Source organism: Colius striatus, chromosome 1 (assembly GCF_028858725.1).
Source record: "Colius striatus isolate bColStr4 chromosome 1, bColStr4.1.hap1, whole genome shotgun sequence".
NCBI lineage: Eukaryota > Metazoa > Chordata > Aves > Coliiformes > Coliidae > Colius > Colius striatus.
In genome coordinates, this window is record NC_084759.1 from 90,279,008 (window position 1) to 90,301,974 (window position 22,967).

Here is a 22,967-nt window from a genome sequence, read left to right on the forward strand (position 1 = left end):
GGAAAGCAGGATGCTGTTTGTCACAGGCATACAGAGCTGTGCTAAAGCAGAGCTTTGGGACAGCCCTTCAAAGGGAACGGCCCAACAACTTCACACAGACTTTGTATCCCACTCACTCAGAGTAACTCCTCTGTGCCTCCCTCAAGGCAAAGTGCAGGCAATACAGCCACTCTGCCACCACCACGAATGTATTGCACCCACAGGCTCCCAGGGGAGGAATGCCAGGCACAGCAAAGCACACAGAACGCAGCTCTTCCCTGCCACAGCCTCTCTCCTCAGCAACGTGTTATTAATCTCGGTGACATTTTTCTTGCCAACTCAGCAAAGTACAAGTACTTCTCTTTTAATATATCCACAACGTGGAAACTGTTGAGAGAAAAACTTCTGAGAAGTTCTCCTCTACCTTTTGCAGCAGTGATTTATTCTGAAGTGTGAAGATGCTGCCACAGAGATGTAACAAATGATGCTCAGATTTTCCCAGATCGCCAGCTGCCGCGGCAGTGAAGGGCCATGTTCTGTGAAGTGATTCATGTTGCTGACCCTTGAGCTTCCCAGAACCCCCAAATGACAAGCAAAAACATACAAAATATATGGATGGCTGTGCTTTAGCCCTGGTCTCCCAGCCATTTAGGAAGCAAAGGCTCAAGTAAGTACAGCAAGATGAAAAAAATCATGCTCTGATTTTCAACCATGCCAAAAGCTTGCCTTTGACTGAATGGGGTTTTGTTGGTAACCCTCCCGCAAGCTAATCTATTTATTAATTTAAACTCTGATCATCCTACTAAAATTCTTCAAGTTATTACAACCGACAAACTACAGGGAAAAAAACCCAAACCCTTTACTTCCTTCCACTCAGCCTACTCACCCCTCCGCTGCCCATGCCCAGCACACGCTATCACGTCAGCTCAGCCAGGGTCATGAAATACGCTGGTTTTGTTCCAGTCTCTTGGTCGATCTGTTTATATGTTGCTATTAAGCACTTGCAAGATCCTCAAAAGTCTTGTTTAATTAAACAAGCAAATACCTCCCATCTTTTTAAACCTTCCCTAGACACATTTGGTATTTTATTCCAATGCAAAATCTGAATTTCAGGCTTATGCCACAACTTCCCTGCTTTTATAATGGATAAGGTAGCAATATTTAGGGTGTTCTTTTTAAACAAGGGTATCTACCATCCTATTGCCTCTCTCTACACTCAAGCGTGCAAGCCTTACTGCAGGAAGAATACGACTCGTAACTGCCAACCAGAAAACACACACAAAACACTACAAAAGCCTACAACTTCATTAGAAATTAAATCATTTGCTGTTACGCAGAACTTTGTTGTTTTTCTGGCATACAAGTCACTGGATTACTACATACGCCTCGAGGACAATCATTAAGATGTGTAAACATATAACAGGTCCACCTAGTCAGTACAAAGCACCACACAAACTTTAAGTACATAGAAAGTTTGCTCATAAATATTTCTTTGTTTAACAATTCAGCACTAAAAAAATATTACTTAAAAAGGCATCTTTTATGAAGTTATTCAGTTTGTCCAGGGCTGGTGGGGTTGTACTATCCCTATTGTATTACAGCCACCTGAGTCTCTTTCCAAACCGTTTTACTCTTCTGGAAGAAAAGGCTATGAGTGGCTGGGACCCAAAGCTTCAGCACAATCTATAAAAATAGAATTCTTTAAGACCTTCTGCTCACATCCCGAAGGCCTACGCAGCCAGCCCCCAAATTCTGTTTCCCACTCCCACCACATTGCAAATAAAGCTTTGACACACACACACACACACACACAAAGAGAGTACATACATTACACTCTTCTACACACAGATTTTTCTAAATAGCTATGCTACCACAAGGGCGATAGGTAAGGAGCACGTGTGATGTCAGGGATAACATATGGCACAGCCTTCTCGTATTGCTGGTTTTCTCTGTCTGAACAATGTGCTGCCGCCTTCACTGCTCTGCAAATTGCGGATTTACGGCCAGTCTTTGCGCTGTGGAGGCATCAAGTCAGGGACACGTGGCACTGGTTTCCTGGTGAAGCAGATTAGAGCTCTCCTAGGCCACTGAAAGCCCAACTCCATTCTTCCCCTCTGGAAAAGGTGAGAACCAGCTTGGGCTCTCCTGGCAAAGCGTGCTGACAGCGGCAGCTCCCTTGCTTTCTGCATTCAACACCCTTTGCCAGGTGTTCAGGGCACACTCCTCCAGGTTCTAACTGAGCCTCCTTAAGTCTGCTCCTGCATATCAACCTATTTACTTTTTACTCATTTATTAAAAAGAGCTGTTTTAGGGGTATGACTGAACATCTCAAAGCCTAGTTTCCATGGCTGATATGTGTCTTTAAAGGCCGTGTTTCAGACAGCCACAAAACTGTTCAGCAGTAGGCTCTCATGTACCAGAAGCAAATGTCTTTCACGAAGAACAGCGTTCTGAATAGTCTTACCCTGTGATTCTAATAGGAGTTGAATGAGCAGTCAATGAGCCAATAAGGCTGCACCAGGATGTAAAAGAAGGAGTTGTGTTTCCATTTATCAAGAAACATTTTGGTTTCAAGGTGACCAAAATTTGTACCACATCTCAGCTTCTAAAAGTACTCTTTAAATGGGCAGGACCTTTCCTTAGGAGAGGTAGTTTTCTTTAAGTATAAATACAAGCCAAGCTTCTCCAGCATGCCTAAGCATAATGATGTGGCATCTTTTCAATAACCAGGGCTCTCATGAAACTGGATACCTGCTCCCTCCCTCTTGTAAAACAAGGCCATAGCAGAGACACTATAGAGTGCTGACAGAAGCAGGAACAATTGTTTCCTACCACGTAGTCTTGTGTGCTCTCACCTACTCAGTAAGACAAAAATGCTGTGAAGGAGAGTACAGCTAAACAGTGCACAAGGAACTCACCTCAAAATGAGTGGTAGTTCTTATTCCAAGCCCCTCTTCTCACCTTGTAAGCGGGAATAAAGAGCAAAACGCAGAGAGGTCCCACACATGCAAGTAAGAGGTATACAAAAGCAGGGATGCAGTTACTGTCTCATGAAATTTCTTGTTAAAAAACCCATAAAGACAACAAGGATGTTACTCACTTCCACATACCTGTCTTACAATGAGACGATTACAGCACACAAACCCGTGCTCTTCCATCACCTGCCCTTTCTCTACACTAGAATAACATTAAAGGAAACCTTTAATTACATCCACAGACTTATCAAACTGTTCCTGTTCTGTTTAATTGAGAAATGATGAACATATAAAAAAATAGGATCTAACAATTTGTGTGTGCACAGTATATTAAATGCAGATGCTTTTATTACAATCTTCCTTGCCACATATTTTAAAATAAAATAAATCAATACAATCACCATAACAGTCTCAGACAACAAATGAACACCATCCAACCAAGACACGGAGAAGATACTCAAAAAGGCAGTATGAGTAGCTGGGAACCTTGGTCCTTTGATTCTTTTGTGTAACACATTGATTACAGATTTCTCCCACTTAGGATAAAAATCAGCAAACAAACATAAACAATTCACACTGTAGATTTCTTAAATGCTCCTATCGAGTGTGAATAGCATTGATTTCAGCACAATGTCTTTATGCGTGTCTCCCAAAGAGGTATGTGGGAAATCTTAAGCACGTAGAGACTAATCCAGGCCCAGAATAGAGGAGATTGCTTGTAAGCAAATTGTGGTCCCTCCCGCCCGATGGCTCTGCAAATGAATGCACCTGCAGTAATCAAAATGGCTGATCACATACACCGCAAAGTTCATTCCAGAAAGAAAAACGGGATCCAACACAAATTACTTCTAATAAGAAAAGAGAATGGTGGGGAAGTCGGACTGAACAGGAAGCCAAATCATTCACCGCTCCCATGCACACACGGGCTTCAGCACCAGAAGTGCCCTTTGCTGCTGCCCTCACAGGTACACACGGGAGCACATGTGGCACTGAAGTCAGCAGTCCCTAACTGTGTTACAGACACCCGTCATGCTGTTAGGACAGCCATGGAAGATGATCTATTACTTATTGACTCCAGTCTCTGGACTAAAGTGCTCATTCTTCCGTAATCGATTGGGACTTTAACTAGTTTAGATTCACCGTTTTTCTTTACCTAAGGATCTGCAAGTGGACCAGACAACTCTGGTAAGTTTCCCTCGAGCCCTTAATAAATAGTGGGCAGCTGTCTGAGACACTTCCCAGCTGCATCAGAAAAGACAGCAGGAACTCAGAAACAGATACAGATATTTTATGTGGGAGGGGGGAATAAAAGATTGGATAGGACTGTGCTGAGTTCTTTGAAAGTTGTTCTGCAAATGATGAAAAAGGGCTGTTTAACTCTGATCAAATAAAAATTCTTCCAAGTGTTTTGTGTGCATACCTTGACATTCAAAAACACCTGTTAGCGCACCGTGACTACAAAAGGTTAGCTACAGAATATATTTACAGATCATTTCTGATGTCTGTTCCTGGCAAGAGATGTTAAGCCGTGTTCTTCACTGAAGACAGAAATCTGACCCAACTAAGATGAGATCAGTGGGAGTTTAAAACAGGTACCACATGAGTGTCTCCCAGGGACTTAAGCAGAAGAAGCTAGCAGCCCATTGCTACCGAACCCAGCTACTGCAAAATATGAATGTTTGCAAATTGAACACACTGGTACCCTTACCCTTATTTTTCCTTTCTTTTTTCACATGGCTGTGTCACAGATACTAAGGAAGGTGTGAATTACTGAACTGATCCATTCTTTGAAGCAATGGGAAAAGATCACACCTGAAAGATAGAAGCTGCTCCAACAAACATATCACTTTCTCTTTTATGGCAAGGTTACTGTTCATTACGGTTTTACAGAGAAAACCTCATTTGCAAGGTAGCTTTAAGTGTCCTAAATTCCAAGCTGTTGTATTTCAAAGAAAAACAGCCCTTGCCTTTCTCTCAATCCCCTTATGAATATGTATTTTTTTTCTAGTGGCAAAAAATAATGCTGCTGTCTCAAGCTGGCTACTACAAGGTCTTTTCTGTAGCACATGCTTATAACAGGTAGGGTTTCTCTGACAGCAAATTTTGACACTGCATACTTGTTGCTGCTAACAACTAAACTTCTCTCTGGTATTGATCCCTTGATGCGAAGAACTGAAGAACCTCAATTTTGCATTGCACTAGTGTGGTGATGGTCATCCTACAGCTCTCTATTTAGCCCCATGCAGCTTCCAAACCAGGCAGTGTTATGTGGCTGGCAATGAAGCTAATGCTGGTGGAGGGGCTGTTGGGCAATCCACAGCCCTGGCTACGGAACACAGTGCGTTAGGAGCCTCTTCCAGACCCAGATAAAATGTATGAAGCCACAGGACAGCAGGAATCAAACGTCATTTACTGCATGTGAACTGCTTCATTTATCTCATTCTTGGCAACCTGAGGGACACAGCAGAGGTCTCAAAGCTTTTTATCTCACCCATAGGAGCTGCAAAACTGGGTACAGCTGGGTGAAGGTGTCAAGTGTAATGCCACAAAGTCGATGATGACATGTACAGGCAGAGAAGTTCAGTATGTCGGTCTTCCCAAGAGGATGACAAGGACAATATGATTCCAAGTGAAACAGTCTCATTTTCAAGATAAACTCATAGCTATGTCTGGAATGTGGCATGCAATCCTTCTTTAACTCATGCAAGAAACAGTTAAATTCCTTTTGTGTTTGACTGTTGAGACAGATCACCAGATAAAGAATTCAAATATCTTTGCTGAAAGGAACTGTCTCAAAAAAAGGCAACTGTATTCCTGGCACAACTGCCCAAGCAAAGAGCAGCTGATCTAAAAAGGGGGAAAATGATGAATACTGAGCTATTTCCTAGCCTGTGTGGAAGTTTATGACTTGGAAAGAAAAAAAAAAATAATTATTTGGACTGATTTAAAGACACAGTGCTGCAAAGAAAGGCAATTTGCTGTGGTTTCACAGAATCACAGGATGATTGAGGTTGGAAGGGACCTCTGGAGATCACCTGGTCCAACCCCGCTGCGCAAGAAGGGTCAGGTACAGCAGGTTGCTCAGGGTCACCTTCAGTCAGGTTTTGAGTATCTCCAAGGACGGAGGCTCTATAATCTCTCTGGGCAACTTGTGCCAGTTTTTGATCATCCTCACAGTGAATTACGTTTGTTTAATGTTTAAATGGAGTTTACTGTAGTTCAGCTTGTGCCCGTTAGCTGTTACCCCTTCACTGGGCACCACTGAGAAGAGCCTGGCTCCTTCTTCACTGCTTACCATCAAATATTTATACACATTGTTAAGATAGATCATGGCATTTTAAATACTGGGTATTAGCCATGAGCTCATCTCTGTTACTGACTGCTAATTTTAGCAATGGTTCACATCCTCAAAATTATTATTGCTAGAAAGTTATTTCATAGCAGTGATTACCAAAAATGGTGGCAGTAGAATCACGTTTTGTAGGTCATTTCTAGGGTTTTTTCCCCTTTAAAATTCTCAAGTCATATGGATTTATTTTTAATGCCAAATGCATGAGAGAAAATAAAATTCTTACTAGTTGTTGAGAGTGAAAGCCTAAAGTTTGCCTCTTACATTTACTGCAAAATGTGCTCAGCTCTTAAGTTTCGTTTGCTTCAGAGATACTGAAAATGAAGGATTTCAGAAATGTCCTAATTTTGGAATTTTACTCTGTGGAAAAAAAAAAAAATCCACTCAGCTAAAAATTCACATTGGGGATAAACTCCTCTTCTACTGGGTGAACTCAATTTTTAAAATGGCAAAAAATCTACAAATAAAGACTTAAGCGTCCAAAGCAATCTCCATACCAGCTCTTCTGGGGCCTCCCAAGACATTTATGAGTTAGGCAGGTGTGATGAGGAAGATGCAGGAAGGGTACTTGGGACTTAGGCAAGAATGAGTTTCCTGAGCATACTCTGGTAATCAAGAAAAACTCATCCCCTTCTTCTAATGGAAATTTGCTTTGTGTCACTGTAAGTAGAAATGCAATTTTAACCTCCCTGTGCTGCCATCACCTGAATTTGGATTTAACAACACACTAGACTTCATCCTGGGAGAAGCAAGAACCTCTGTCCCTTACAGAAATCACACAAAAGTATGAGTGGTCATCTCCTGTCACTGTATCTGCCCTACTGGTATAATAAGGGGACGTGATGTACAGAACACTGAAATTATTAAGAATCCTATTTTGAAGCCTTATGAGGCAGAATTTTGAAATAAAGAGACAGTAATAATGATGTATTTCTGTCATCTCTCATCAGCATAGGCTGCAGAGATTTACATTACGTGTAAATTAATTTTGGATGACTCACTGCATTTGGTGAATACAACTAAATCAAACTAAAAATATTGCTTTCACCACATCGCTTCATTGATAAAAACCTGCCAATAGAGCTCACTATTGTTACATGGAAGGGCCCTATGGAGTCTGCAAATACCACCACCCATGAAGACCAAAACAAGGTATCCAGTTTTCAGGGTGAGAGCTGTTTTCTCTTTCCTCCTTACAGAATGGTTGTCCTTGGTCAAAAACTAAACAAATAAGTCAAATCTGTCCTTGGAGGTAGAACTACAACCTTCTCGTCAGTGTTACTGGATAAAGATATTATTAACAAAGATGTTTCTGGAGCAGCTTTTGGAAGAAAATCACGTGGGCACCCACAGACATTAGAAATAAGCAGCCAGTACCTGCAGAAACTGAAACTGTGCAGCTGTTCATAGACAAGAAACAGAAGCAGTTATCAGTAACATGAATGACGACACCTCAAGGCCACTTCAGAGTACTTAAATGCCAAACATCTTCAAAGTATTTCTACACACAACCAGAACTTTGTGTGTAGTTTAACCCTGCTTAGTTTCATAGCAGCTGAGATACTGAATACCAGAGTAGGTAACCAGATATCTCCAGGAAAAAGGAGCATGGAGCCAGCTCCATTGGCACTAGATGCCATCCTGAAATATATTTTTTCCAGTCAGTCAAGCATTCCACCAGCAAATTCACATCTGAAGTCTTTGGCAAGGCAGGAACATTGTACTCTCTTGCCCTGGGTAATTACACAGACTAAGTGAATTTGACAGCCATTTTGATACCTGGTAATATGCTTCAATGCACACTAACTGATTTGTTTTAAAACCGAGCAAGGCCAGCACATATGTTTGAGAGTGGATATCTGCCTATGCTGGGCACTATTTCATGAAAGTCAGGTTTCTGTCACAGATCTAAGGCAAATATTACAATTTACAGGAAAGAAATGAGGACATCAATACATTGTGCGTTATTGGAGACGTACAGCCTTTATAACACGGTGGCTTTCACTATGATCTCTGGGTTTTCTATGTCCATTTTGCTTTGGACCATTCTCAGTTCCAGTTGGGCTGAGCTCGGTTTGTTTCCTTCTCCAGCTTGTGCTAAAAAGACGACATCAGAATGCCATTAAAACCAGCAGTATAAAAAGAAACCAGTTACATTGTTCTGCTACCCCATTGTTTTTAATACCCTCCTCCCCTCCCCGATCTCCCTTATTATTCCCTGGCCAAAGGCTTCTAAGGTGGAAGACTAATAAGGCTGTGCTGTTACTAGAAATGACAGAGACACTCTCTGAGAAGCCCCAGAACCCAGCTTAGGAACTTAGGAACTGAAAGATGTGGGAAAGCCAAGAGTTGAGAAGCTAAAAAAAATATTGCTCCTCATATGGCCAATACAGCAAACAGAGAGTTTATTATCAATTGATAAACTCCTCTTAATACTAAACACACGCACTCCAAGGGGAAGTGAGCAAGACACTCTTCAAACAGTAGCCCTCCCGCGCGTCAAACTCAGTGTTTCCTCCAGTTCCTCTGCCACTGTTTTACACAGCAGACAAGCAAAGCCAGTGTGACTGTAGTCCCACTGGAAGCTGAACAGTGACATCTTCAGTCGGGTGTTTGTCAAAAACAGGCTTGGAGGACATGGAAAGGAAGGAGCACTGACCAGACTACCAAGCTCTCACTCTGGAAATTCTCTGTCTGCTTCTGCACTGAGGGCTGGCTGCCTTTAGTCAGGAAACCTAGAAAGCTCTTTGAATGCTTCCTCTGATGCAAATCCAGACAGAACAAGAGAACAAGGTTTAAACGAATTACCTTTGGCACTCTTAATGGTCCTTTGCAGAACATGTTGCATGGCTGACACGGTCTTTTCACATGCCACCTGCATTAACATAATATTTTTGGGTTTTAGTAAGATTTTATTATTTTAAAAACAGTGCTGCTAAGAGGCAAACAGGACTGACAAGACACACACAGGAGGACAGCTAGGTAACACAGAGCTTGGGAAAAAGAATTTTAGAGTCTCTTAGTTCTCCCCAAACAGCTATTAGAAACCATACACCTGTTCCAAGGACTCTACGTCCTAAGAAACAGAAAAATACGTTTGATTAATGACTTCCAGTGTTTATTATGAAATAAGGCTAAAAAATGTAATTACATATATGCATGCAGTCTCTCTGTCTCTATTTCTTGAGGACCACATCTTACCTGGCAAAATTGCAAAATTCATGCAACTGAAATCTGACCATCCATGGTTGCAAAAGCGAAAATGTTTTGGCAAAAGGGAAATTCTGCTTTTTTACCTCTGAGGTGAGGGAGGGGGAAAAAAAAGCTAAAACAGAAGAGTCTTTAAATAAAAAATGTAATTTTTAAAAAAGAAGCATAGGCTAAACTTGCAGAGACACAAGTAACTTCTCACATACCTTCAAATTGTTTGGATGCTTATGTGTCCATGCCAAAAGCATAGCAGCAAACAAGTCTCCTGTTCCAACAAAGACAGCATCCACTTTAGGAGACTCCACTCGAATTCTTTGTGTTATCCTGGTACCATCTGCTTTAGCTACAAGACAGATAGACAGATAAGTAACAGACCCAGTAATTAATACAACAGCATTTACTGTCATTTAAATGTGATCACCAGATTTTTATTCCTTCGTTGTTTAGAACATAAAGATGCTAAGGAGTATTGTAAACTTTGTACCAACTCTTTTAAAAGGTGCAAACTTTCAAAACTTTGCCAAGATGGGATAGCATTTACAACTTAAATACTACATACCTCACTTAAGAGGGAGCAGGTAGCTAGCACCTTCATTTTCATGAGGGATGGAGAACCACCTGTTTTCATTTAGGCAACAGTAGCAGCTTGCTTTAGGAAACCACTTATTTACGGAGATGCTGAATCCTAGACGCAGCACCCCAGTATCCAGTATCTTTTGGTTGTACGGAGCTGCAAGGGCAGCTGTAGATATCAGCAGAGGATATCTGATCCATGTGCCAGATTGTAATCACCATTGGAATGACCAGACTTATTCTAGACCTGGCATGTACTGTGTGCAAAGACCCACCGACTGATTCTTAGTGGAATCTGTTTTAAAAATCAAGACTTTATCGGTCTCTCAGCAGTCCAGATGTGATTAACGTCCCTTAGATGAACAAGAAAATGAGGTCATATCTCACATAGCCACACAATTATGCCTTTCTCAGGTAAAAACATCCCGCAACAATCCAAACACACAGTGAATCTTAGTGACAGTATAGAACGGGATATAAAGATATAGAAGGACATTTCATAACTTATCAAGGGAGGAACAAATCTGCTAACAGGACAGTGCAACTTTTCATAAAAGCATTCAAAACCGCCGAAGTTCCTGGTTTATTCCACTACCACTTGTCAAGACCAGTACTAGGGGCTTTAACAGCCTGGATCATTCTCACCTAGTACATCCTCCACCTATGCCAGCCTCTGCCCACTTGCCCCAGGAGCTGCATGGAAGTTTAGGCCTGGGCACAAGTATCCTTTCCTGAGCTATGCTGTAGGTGTACTTCAGTATAGCCCTGCTGCTATGACTTACTGATTGTATTTTCCAGATTAATCTCAGACCTGGCTTTTCTCATCACTCTCTGACAATCACTGGCCTATCAATAGGACTTCTCCACTACCCCACCCCGTGTTCTGCTCACCTTATTCAGACACTGTGGGCCTGTGCCTTGTTGGTGAAGGTAGTGCTCTGCCTGTGCTATGACCGTGCTCAGCTCCCAGCTTGTCTTCCATCATGGAGCAGCCCCATTCCTACCACTCTCTGCTATTACTGCAGAAGTAGTTCACTTAGGGATGTAAGCTTCTTCCCTACACTACAGATGGGTCTGATGAAACTACTTTAAAAAGTAACTGAAAGCACAGAATGGGTTAAAAGAAAGCACAGTTTCATGAAGGACTTCATGACTTACTTTTTCTGTGGCTTCCCAGAGCAATTAGGTAGTCATTTCCTAGAGGCCCCTGTAGATCTGAGCTTGTGATCACCACAGTCTCTGGTCCCATGGTATGGAGCATATCCATTACCTTTCCACATGCAAAAAGGCAGGAATCAGTGACTACAGCGTGTGTTGATTAAACCTTGCATCATTCCTAGTACTGAGGATTTTTGACAAGCACCTTATTTTGGCATCTTTTGTAAAGAGAAAAAAAGAGTTTCTACTCAAAGAATTCAGTTGAATTGGGGGAATCAATTTGAAACAGGAATCAAAACATCCGTATTTAAGGGTACACACTTGTGAAAATACACAAGCACTTCTGTTTGTATTATCTTTGGATGTTCCTCTGAAAAGAATACTGTGAGCAGCTGTGAGCACATTTTTTGTCTGCATCATGTTTTCAGAACATATTGTCAAAAGAATCAGAGAACAAATATACAGACACATGCATGTGAGCCGGCATCTTGAAATACTTGCTACAATGCCAATAACTCCAGGACATGAAGTCTTTATCTAGCTCCTACTTAAGAGTTAGCAGAAATGAAAATTTAAGGAGCTAAATCAGAGGCACAATTGTGTCTGTTTCTCCTTCTGTTTCAAACCTCAAATTACACTTGTAAATTATATACTTTTGCAGGTGTATTTCCACTCCGTGTGTTCTTCACTTAAACTCATTAACACTCTACCTCTGACATCACAATTGGTTTTGATGATTTTGATTTTTCAGAAGAATGAATGACTTCAATAATGAGTTTAGCATAAAACACAGATAAAATATTCATTCTCCCAGAAGAGTTTAACTAAAAATCCTCTCAAGCTAGCTATGACTCATGAGCAGCTGAATGATAAGGATTTATTTCTGCTGTTTTTTAATTCTCTATTGCTCTTCCTTCTTCTCTAAGCCTCAAACTTTCTTCAACTGTCAGACCCCTTTGCACAGACACTGGTTGGATTTAAATCCACCAGCATATGCTGAAAAAAAAAAAATCAATCTGTGAGGTAACACTAAACTCAATTTAATTCTTCAGTCACAATTCACCAAGAACCTAATCAACAGTATTTCTAGTTGTAGGATTAGCCTCTTCTACATCAATATTATGTCGTATTTAATTTTACATTAGAAGACTTTACTGTTGTCGCTACTCTTGTTAAAGAAAACAATGGAAGCATGTCACCATGGAAACTGATGCTAGAATTCCCACTACCTCCAAAGGGGATAAATTCCAGCATGGATTATTACTCAGAAGGATAAATCTATATATGACATGCAGCTAGGGAGACAGGCGGATTAAAGTAAATATCCTGCAAGCAACTATTTGAAAAATGTTTCCATTCCAAAGTATATTTCCATCTCTTCAGAAGAAAATTTTTAAAACCCATCACAAATAAGAGCTAATCCATGAATCAGACAGACTGAGAATCAGTCAGAAAACTAACTTGTAAAATTCTTTAGCACATGCAACTTGTGTTTCCAGATGAAATATGCAAACCTAAAACTAAGGGCTGTTCAGCTGACAGTGTTGTTCTCAAGACTGTAGTTCCACTGGTGAGGATGAGACTAGGAGAACTGAGCTGTAGCAAGCAGCTAGTGGCACAAAGCACAGTTCATCACCCTCACCCAGTGCAGTGGGGTAATGTAAAACTAGAGGGGAAATAAAATCAAAGTGTTGTGATCTTTGGGGTTGCTTCATGAAGAGATAGTAATCAACTCATGTTGCATAACTTGGCTGGAGTAAAAAAACAACAAACACTTGAGCTGACAGACCCTAGCTACTCTCCAGGGTACCACTGCAGCTGCTGTTTGTTTAAAGATTTTGCGTTTCTTTGATGTTCAAAACCAAACTGGAATAAATAACACCAGTCCATTATGAAAGCAGTTGACTAGTCAACAAACGAAAGATCTCAGCCCTTCTCAAGACATCAGTAAAACCATATTCCTATTTTGTTCTTCATCATCAAGTCCTGTAGCCTTTTCTTTTCCTCAGTTTGTGTAAAAGGGTAAAATCCTTACAGCTCCATGCAGTGTATTTGCAGATTATCTACCATCCCTGTACAACAATGACAGCAGCTATCAGTGCTATAGGTCTGTCCTTCTTTCACCAGGAAGTACCCCCAGTTTGGTTTTTCACCTGTGCAATCCATCCTTTTGCCACCCAGGTCTCATCCTCTGTGAGCCAATTTGAGGAAGAGAAATGTAGCACCAGCAAACGCTGCCAGGAAGAGGTTCAGAGTGTATCTAATCAATCCTTGAAAGAGTGTGCCAGTAGGCTCTCTTCCTTGCAAACTGTCTGTAAAGGAGAATGAAGAACTGTTCTAGCACTCAGCATTGCTGCTGCACGACTGACATATGGACGGCAGAGGGAGCGACTCATCCAGGTTTCTGACGCCCAGGGCCACCCGAGCTTTTCACCCAACCAGTGCACTTCCATAGCGCTGACAGTGTGTGGTTACTTGCCGTGTGGTGCCGTGTGCTGCGGCTACCCTTCTTAAGCTGCAAGGAAACAAGCTCACGGGTATCTACTCATTAACACTGTAATGCCTTTATCTGTAGCTCTTTCGTGAAGTTTCTTCAGAAGTCTGACACTGAAACAGAGTATTGTGCACCTGGAGTATACAAGCTTTAATGATAAACGGGAGAGAAGGGACGGAGGCTAAAGTGACTTCAAGGTTAAAGACAAATGGCCAACTGCAGCATTGCAAGCAGGAATACAAAAAAATATCTTACATATCCTACCCCTTGCCTACTTACCTCTAAAGCTTCTTTTTCTGTGTGAATCTTCCTGCCCGTGAGTAACCTGGGAATGAAACAGAAATCTTACAGAAGCACGAGATGTTTGGGGGACAGCCTGTGATGTCTCACAACAGATAATCTCCTGACCAAAGAGTCACAACTATGTAGACAGAATGGGAAGAAAGCATTCAAATTCTTAACTCCTATGAGATATCGACATGTTGGTATTTCTGCATCTAATTTTGGGAGTTTGAGCCAAACTATTTCAGTGTTGCTACTCTGACACTTAAAAAAAAAATTCTTAGGTAAGGATAGGGAAGGGAGAGAGGTATTTTTTTGGATCTGCCCTAGATACAAGCCTCTGGAGACAATAAGAAGTCACAAAAATGCGAGACTGGAGAAAACAAGAGAAAGCTTTTCCTCATGTAACTTCCAGACTTTATATTGGTTTCAATACGGAACAGTTGGAGGTTTGCTGAAAAGCACCACTTGAAATTAACAGCTAAAAACCAAAACCTAACATATACAGATATATAGCACTGTACTGAGACAAGTAAAAGAATGTGTTATCGGTCTCCTCTGCTTTTATCCCCAAGTTTATGTGGCTACAAAAGGAAATAAGTACTTACTCAGCTTCAAACTGGTTAGGAGTAATTATGTCAGCAACAGGTACAACTTTGTCCCTGTAGACTGGGAGGAGATCCTTGGGCACATACTAGGGGAGAAGAAACAGTAGCAAATGTTGTCAGCAGAACCTGAGACATGGGATTGTAACTCTCCTTCCCTCAACTATCACTCCTGCTGTCAGTGAGTAACTTGCTAGCACCCACTGTACTGTTAATGCAGCAGTAACTACTGGCAGAGCATCCTACAGCTGGTGACACTGCAGCCAACGGCCCTTTTCATAGGCAGCGATGGGAAGCACCACCAAGCAGACAGCCCTAAACCGGCGCCTTCAAAAGGAAGCTGTGCCAGGATTAAAAACTCTGAGGTTCTCTCTCCCCAAAGTGATGTCGTCCCCGGTGTGCAGCCACTCAATTCACACACAGGAGGGACGTATTTTCTTTTATAACATGAACATGCATGCATGGGTGCCTGTGCCAAGACAGCACACCCTGGTCTCAAAACTATCCTTAAATGATTGACCAAGATATTTTTGCTTAGTATGTAAACTAGCACACAGGCCCACTTTGCCTTCTCTGCCCTCTTATTTTGAGACTGGGGTGTAACTGGAGTTGGTGGTCCATGGGCTGGTGGTCACCATCCCCCCCTGCTGCAAGTACCCTTTCCCTATAATTTCTTCATAGTTTGTCAGACAAAAGCAGTTTGTCACAGCCTCTGGACTCAACTTCCCATTAATCCTACCTAGGTTTCTGCCTTTGACATGCATATACAACAGCAAATTGTTTTGTGCTTAATGTTGTGCTCCTAATAAAGTTGTCCTCATTCTTTTGACATTTCACCATCAGTGACACAGTAGCATAAGGAAATAAAGAGTCCCAACACACATAACATTCTCTCACGTCCTCACCTCCAAAAGAAACTTCTACACCTCCAAAGGAAACCACTGCTGTACCAACAGTACAGAGGCCTTTTTCTGCAGCAGCGCATGCCCACATTGATTCTGTTGCATTGTGTGGTTTAGGAACAATTAACATCCATGCTATGTGTTATTTTGCCTCCTTTTAGTGCAGGGTTTCCAGTGTCTGCTATACATCAATATGAGTGATCAAGAATCAGATTTGTAATTTGTTGAGTACAACTTAATCTATAAAGCAGTTCCAATAAGGACATTAAAAATATTTGGCTTGTGTTGCACCCAAGCCTAACAAAGCACTAGCATATGTCATTGCCTGCAAGATCAGTTCTTCAAGTAAGGAGGGCCAATACTCCCCTTTCTGCCTGTCTTTTCCATCTCCATTGTATCCTCACTGGTGAAATATGGCCCATTAGCAAAAGGAGATTGGTAGCCTAAACAGGTGACATACAGTAAGAGCAGGAGCCCACCAGCCCATAGGCTCTTCAGATTCCAAGCCGAAAAGCATCAGCTGTTTTTGCACACACTATAGCTCAGCTAGGAGTTTGGGTTAGATGAGTACAAGGGTCACCTCATCTTCCTGAGTCCTGCTGTGACTCAACAAAATCTGTTCTGGAAGTTTGTTGTTTACTAATAACTAATATTCTTTGGCAGAATTTCATTTCCTAAAGCAGGGCTAATACTCCTTTTTGGCCATGTTTCATTTTTTTGGTTAGTCTCTAACTACCCAGGGCAGGGTACATGTATACGTGTGTTACTGTCTCCCTTTCAGTTGTATCAACAACAGGCACAAGCCCACCAGAGTGTTGACAACCAGCTGCTACCACATCATCCATCATACTGATATTGAGCTCACTCGTGCAGCTACAGTGAAACAACAACATCACGGGGACTCCATCTTTAGACAGAAATGCAAGTCCAGGTCATGTCTGAGCCAAGGTATTTTAAATGACGATTTAATCACTTTTTGTGTCAGGAATGCGTTGGTAGGCTGCATGTTAAATATCCTCCTCTTCTTACATTTACCTTATCTTCCACCCAAAAGACACAGGTAGGGGCATAGCTATAACTTCTCCCAAGAGCTAAAGCTTTACAAGGTGACTCTACAGCTGATAGATCTCTGCCTTGTTAGGAAATCCAGGGACAATAAATACTGCAACAGATGTAAAATGAAAGAATAGAATACAAAAGCAATGGTAAATTTATTACTAAGTGCTACTTCATGTGATGTTTTATGAGGAAGCAAACTGTTAAAAGGTACAAGGACAAAGCAGAATTCACAGAGTGTGACTAGCTAAGGCAGATGAAAACATAAAATGTCATTATTGCTGATGTCTTCCCACACTGCATTTTTGCTGAAACTATTTGCTAATTTTGATCAAAAGAGAATGTTTCTTTGTCAGTATGCAGTCTAGTCTTGGCACACAAAACCTTTCTGTCACTGATCACGGCCCAATGCCTAACAGCTGTTGGATCTCTTGTGAACTAAGTAATCCCCATTTAGGTTCAAGTGGTATGTCAATTCAAACGATCACTGACAATGCCAAGCAGACTACCAGCCAAAACAGAGCTCTTGATAGTAGAGGAAGGAAATCCAGTGAGGCAAGGAGGGGGAGCAGGGGGATGTTTTCCCGTGGACAGGGTCTGCATCTCACCTGTTGTCTCTGCTGAGAGTTAGAAATAATCCCAGGGCTACGCAGACATCATTCTTCCTAGATACTAAGCTTATTCAAACACAGGAAATTAGAGTATAAATTTATTTGATGCTGGGATCCAAAGCTAGCTTAGCTTCAGTGTTTAAAAATTACTGAATCTTTACACATCTTTATACAGCAAATATTCACTATACAGAGAATGGAAACAGGTAAGTACTAACCATAGAGCCTTCTCCATTCCACTTGTCACCCATCACCGGATCGCAGACTGTAACAGAATAAATTCAGCTTTAGAAATGGGGTACAGTTACAGAGACCCTGGTAGAAGAGAAATGTTTTAGGTAACAGTAGCAACCACGTAAAGACACTCAGCACCTGGTAGCTCATAAAACCTCCCAGCTCTCGCAGCACACTCAACCTGAAACTTTTAACTGGTGGCTGTCAGTTCTGAGAGTAGGCCATGTGTCTTAAACAATTGTCAAAGGGTTGTAGTCACCCTCTCCTACCTGTCTCCATGTTGTTACGTCTGAGGGTGATGAGGATGAGACGGTCTTATTGTTATGTGTAAAGGGGCTTTTGTCCTGGAAAGTAAGAGCCGTCCCCTTCACTACCCAACTCAAAACTCTGGAATAGTAGTATAGTGTGGAATAAAGTGGGAGAAGCTAATAACTATTTTTACTTTGGTGTAAAAAGATACATGCTAAACATACACATCAACATTCTGTATGCATATAGGGGGAAAAAAAGCATATTATAATGGAACAAGCAGAAAATCCATGCCAAAATGGTGTAATAATATTAACACACATTTGGCACGGGTTCTGAATCATCAGCAGTATTAACAACGTATTCCAAGTGCCCTCAAAGTAAGGATGGAAACAGTCTAACCTTGTAATTTTAAAAGGAACATTGTTCATTGTATTATAAGGGCTTTTAGCAAGATAAAAAGAAATACAAATTCAAAGGCATCAAATCAACATCCAATCAGTAAGTAAGGAAGTTTCTTTGAGTAAAATGCAGGTAATTTGGTTTACATTTGAAAAGCATTTACATTATAATCTATTTATTAAATATAAAAGATCTTAGAAGCCTAGCTGTGTTCTCACCATCTGACCACTTCCTTCCTGTTCTACACAGCTAAGTGTTCCTCTCTGCTCATACTCAAAAGAGTTTCTAGCTTTCACTTACTAGACTGGTACATGGTTCTGGAGAACCTGGTGATGTGACAGTGTTAATAAAGACTAAAAAGCAACAAAACCCACGCTCATGAAAACTGTGCTTTGTTAAATTAAAGTCAGGTGCAACACTCCGCAGTATTACACCTTATAATCTTGTAAACCGTTCTAGATGCCTCCTGGCCACACAGTTTACTGAATTTGAAGATGACATGCTCCAAACCATCATTTATCCCACTAAATCCCCACTGACTTTGCCCTGTCACGCTAAAGGTTTCGCTCAATTCAAGCCTACGTGTGCCGTATTCAAATGCCCTGAAACAGAGAGTCAGGAAGGAAAGAGGAAAGTCTTTCCTCACAGGCTTAAGCCTGCCATGACACATTAATGACAGCAGTTGCTAGAGACTGTTGCTCTTCAAGTGTTCCTAGGTAATGTTAGCAGAGAGCACTGGAATCAAAAAAGCCCTGGAGTTTAAGCTGAATTACAAAGCTTGTAAGGCACAGAAAGACACTTCTGGGATGTAACATGAAACCATAGCAGGGCAACAGGGGAAAGTCTATCCTCCTGTTTTTGACTGATTTGGAAATCAAGGGGAGAGGCTCCAGCTATCAGCACTTAGAGCCTATGCCTCTGCATTATGAACAGCAGCATTTGGCTAGGATTTTACAAGCCTTTTTCTGGTACAGACAATCAGTCTTCAAGGCGTATTCTCCTCTGGACAGCATAATGCAAGAAACATACCAAAAGATACAAAATCAGAAAGACAAAAACCCAACTCCCTTAACACTGAACACAACACTGAAACGAAACTTCACTGGAGCCTCAGGTGGTCCCAGACAGAACAAAACACAAGGCAGCTGTGAAATATTGGGTAACATCAGAACAGCATTTTCACCTTAAAATATGAAAATGACAGGCATACACAATGATGAAGCAGAAAGGATTATAATGTACATCCTTACCATACACTAGGTTAGAATTCTGTTGCTTCAACTCCTGGACAATATCCACCACCATCGCAAGAAACGATGTATCCCTTGTATACCCTTTGGGAAAAAAAGGCACTTTTAAAGTCTATTTTCATTAACATTCTTTTTTCTTTAAAAAAAAAGAAACAAATGGATAGGAATACTGCATACTTCTCATTCTTCATAACAATGCGTTTTTAGAACAAAGGCACTTTAGTACTTCATACTAAATAGTACAGCAATAAAAGGTGGAAGACAATTTAGGCAGTGCTTGCACAACTACAGATATAATCTTAAAAATTAACTTAGTTTACAACATTTAATAATTGATAATTTGATTTCACTGATTTTAGCTCATTGAATCACATTATTTTCAGCAAGGTAGCTTCTTCAAAACTTCAGCTTAGAAATGTCTTTCCTACTAAAATACATTAAGATACACTCTGGAGAATTTTATTATTATTTTTATTTGCAAAATTGATCAGTTCTTTGATATTGCAGAGAAATGGAAGGAGCTTACAATATTTTTGGCAAAAATGGTTTGTCGAATCACAGAATCATAGAATGATATGGGTTGGAAGGGACCTTCAGAGATCATCTAGTCCAACTCCCCTGCAGAAGCAGGTTCACCTTATGTCTATGAAATGCTGATAAAAAGTCAAAAAAGCATCACAAAGAATTTTATTTAAAATAACCTGGCTTAAAAAATGTACAGAGTATGATTAACACTATTGTCAGAGGTGTTTAAAACAAAAAATACACCGATTTGGAGTTTCTTTCTTACTTTGAATGTTTTACTGTAAATGAAAGAAATATATGAAGATCTTGGGGATCTCAGGATTTCAAGGAAAAAGAAGGGTGTTTGTCTGTTTTTAAATCACAAAAAAATTACGCTCAAATTTATTAACCTTAGTTCAATCTATTTTCTATTTAGTCTCCTTTACTTTAGATATATTCCCTGAAAAAGAACTGACAACTCTTCAGACAAGCCACATCTTTCAAGCCAGAATGACTGCTTTGGGGTTATAACTTATACTGTTAAAATCTCCAGTTTTCCCTAAATATATAAAGCATTTTCAAACACGTTGAACCAGTGAAATCAATCGTGGTGACGTAATTCTGTTTACCTTTAAAAAGTGTCTGTTCACTGCTATAAAAGATTGATACCGTAATCTAAGCCAGATGCATAGCTCTCACTGAGCTGAAACCCCATCAGTAATCTACATTTCAGAAGCAGAAACAGGACAAATAGCTTTTAATAAAAACTGCACAAAGAATCTCTCTTTGCCATAAAGCATTCCACAAGAAGTTCGCTTTGCCTCTATTCAGAAACACTGAAGCAAAGAAAACACTGCACAGTCATGGCCTGGAGGGCTGTATCCACTCAGAGGACATACATAGTAACAGGAGTAAAAAAATCAAGAGATATAACAGAGCCAAAACCAAAATCCAACACTGCTTACATTGTGCTTTGTATCCAAAACACCACCCCTTAACAATCAAGTACAAAAAACAAGGGCAGAAAACTGTGTATAAAATCATGCTATAATACCACAAAGTGCCAGTACTGCAAATTTAGGAGAAAGGGTTAAACTCATGTCTTTGTAATAAAATTTAAAATAATACTCTGACATTCCTCACTCATCCTTTTTTCAGTACAGGCACTCCCAAAACATTAATTAAGCCTGTACATGACTGGCCTGTACAAGTCTGTAAACTATACAAGGGGATCAATTTACCCACCCAGTTACAACCTTCAGGCTGGAGAATACTATCTGTTTCAAACTAAACAGCAGGAGCAGCTGAGACTATAAAGTACAGATGAAATTGCAGGAGGCAAAAAGCTCTTCTTACCTGTGAGTACATAATCATATCGGTTGACCTTGTTCAGCTTTAGTCCTTCATATAGTTCATGAAGTTCTTCTGAATTTAACACCTGACCCTTCCAGTGGGCATAACCTGTGAAGTAAGTGACAGATAATTTTACAAACCTAGATTTTCTATTCAGGATTTTTGTCCGAAAAGTGGATTCATGACTCGGTGTGCAGGTCACCAATAATCACACACTTAAGGGAGACGTTGCAGATTTATTTCAGGTTCGTGCAATCAGTGGCACTTCCACAACTCAAGCACACTCAACACAAGTTTCTGTGCTGTGTTTATACACACAGGTTACAAGGTTATACACTCCCATTTAAAATCATAAAATCAGAATCATTTTGGTTGGAAAAGAACTTTAATTGGATTGGATTGAGTCCAATCACTAACCTAAAACTGTCAAGCCCACCTCTAAACCATGTCCTCAGCACATCAGCTACATGGCTTTCAAACATCTCCAGGGAAGGTGACTCCACCACCTTCCTGGACAGCCTGTGCCAATGTTTGACAACCTTTCACCGTGAAAAAGTTCTTCTTAATCTCCAATAAAAACCTGCCTTGGCGCAGCTTGAGCCCATTTTTTCTCGTCCTATCATTCATTACTGGCGAGAAGAGACATAACGATGGGTTTGTAATTTTCATAGAAATTATAATATTGCTGTGTCATTCGAGATGTCTACTACGTGTGCTCTAAGAGGGTCTTCAGTGGTTTCTTACTGTCATTCATGTGTCAGTAGTCACCATCTCCCCTTGCCACAATTACCATTTTCCTATGGTTTCCTCATAGTTTGGTAGACACAGCCAGTTCGTTCAGTTTCTTGGCTCTACTCTCCATTAATCCTACCTTGGCTTCTACTTTTGACAAATATAGCAGTGAATTGTTTCATACTTAATTGTTGTTCCTTCAGTGCTAGTGCTCCTAACAAAGTTGTCCCCCTTCTTTTGACATTTCAACATCTGGGTCACACAGATTATACACTTGGAGGGATGGTATCAGATATTAGCACCAGAAAGTATTTCCATCTCCTTTTCTGTAAAATGCTGTTGCTGGATGAAAGCTGCTGTCAGCAGAACATGCTCAACTTCATCTTAGCACCTCTGTTTCCCTAAGGAATTAGAGTGATCACACTGGAGTTGGAGATTGTTCATTTATCATCAAATCAAGCAGAGCACACACAAGCTCCTCCAAGTTTTCCCATAGAGCCTATACAACTATCCTTTTCCTGCGTGGAGGGGGACAAACATATGCTTTATACTTCACTGGAGGAGCATGTCAGTATAGTCTATTTTTGTTATTTTATACTATAGAAAAATGGAAAAGATTGACAGCTACACAAGAAGCTGAAAAAGGCTTGTGGATCTGTCTAGACACAGGCCTGCAGCACTGCTGAACCTATCACATGCAGAATTCAACGAAACCTGCATGTACTGAATACAGTGACCACAGGGGAACACTGTCATGGATGCTCTTTAAATATACAATGTCATCTGATGGATATCCTCCCAAAAATAGCTGAGGATCCTGGGCAAGGCAAATGAATATCAGAAAGACACTATTGACAGACAAATAATATTCATATACTCTTAGCCTTGAATGATCTCTAAGAATTACAAACCAATATTCTTGGCTGAGAAGGGACAGAAGGTGAAGTTACTTGAGAGAAGCTGAACTCATTTCAGCAATGGACCAAGCTCCATTGCAGCCAACTTCAAGGAAAACAACCCACAATCTTCCTTGACAGACTAAACATTTG

General features: G+C 40.7%; 1 protein-coding gene across 1 annotated transcript in view; it reads right to left on the reverse strand.

Moving 5' to 3' along the window:
• Window positions 1-3,265: 3,265 nt before the first annotated feature.
• The window catches only part of PDXK (pyridoxal kinase), a 47,267-nt gene continuing 27,565 nt past the window's right edge, over window positions 3,266-22,967 (reverse strand). The window contains exons 3-11 of the mRNA XM_062000622.1: window positions 21,190-21,294; window positions 19,330-19,413; window positions 17,413-17,459; window positions 14,629-14,714; window positions 14,018-14,063; window positions 11,245-11,356; window positions 9,720-9,856; window positions 9,112-9,178; window positions 3,266-8,400 (exon numbers count right to left, since the gene is read on the reverse strand). Of these exons, the coding sequence (XP_061856606.1) occupies window positions 8,288-8,400; window positions 9,112-9,178; window positions 9,720-9,856; window positions 11,245-11,356; window positions 14,018-14,063; window positions 14,629-14,714; window positions 17,413-17,459; window positions 19,330-19,413; window positions 21,190-21,294 (797 nt within the window). The 3' untranslated portion in view covers window positions 3,266-8,287. The remainder of the gene's footprint in view (window positions 8,401-9,111; window positions 9,179-9,719; window positions 9,857-11,244; window positions 11,357-14,017; window positions 14,064-14,628; window positions 14,715-17,412; window positions 17,460-19,329; window positions 19,414-21,189; window positions 21,295-22,967) is intronic.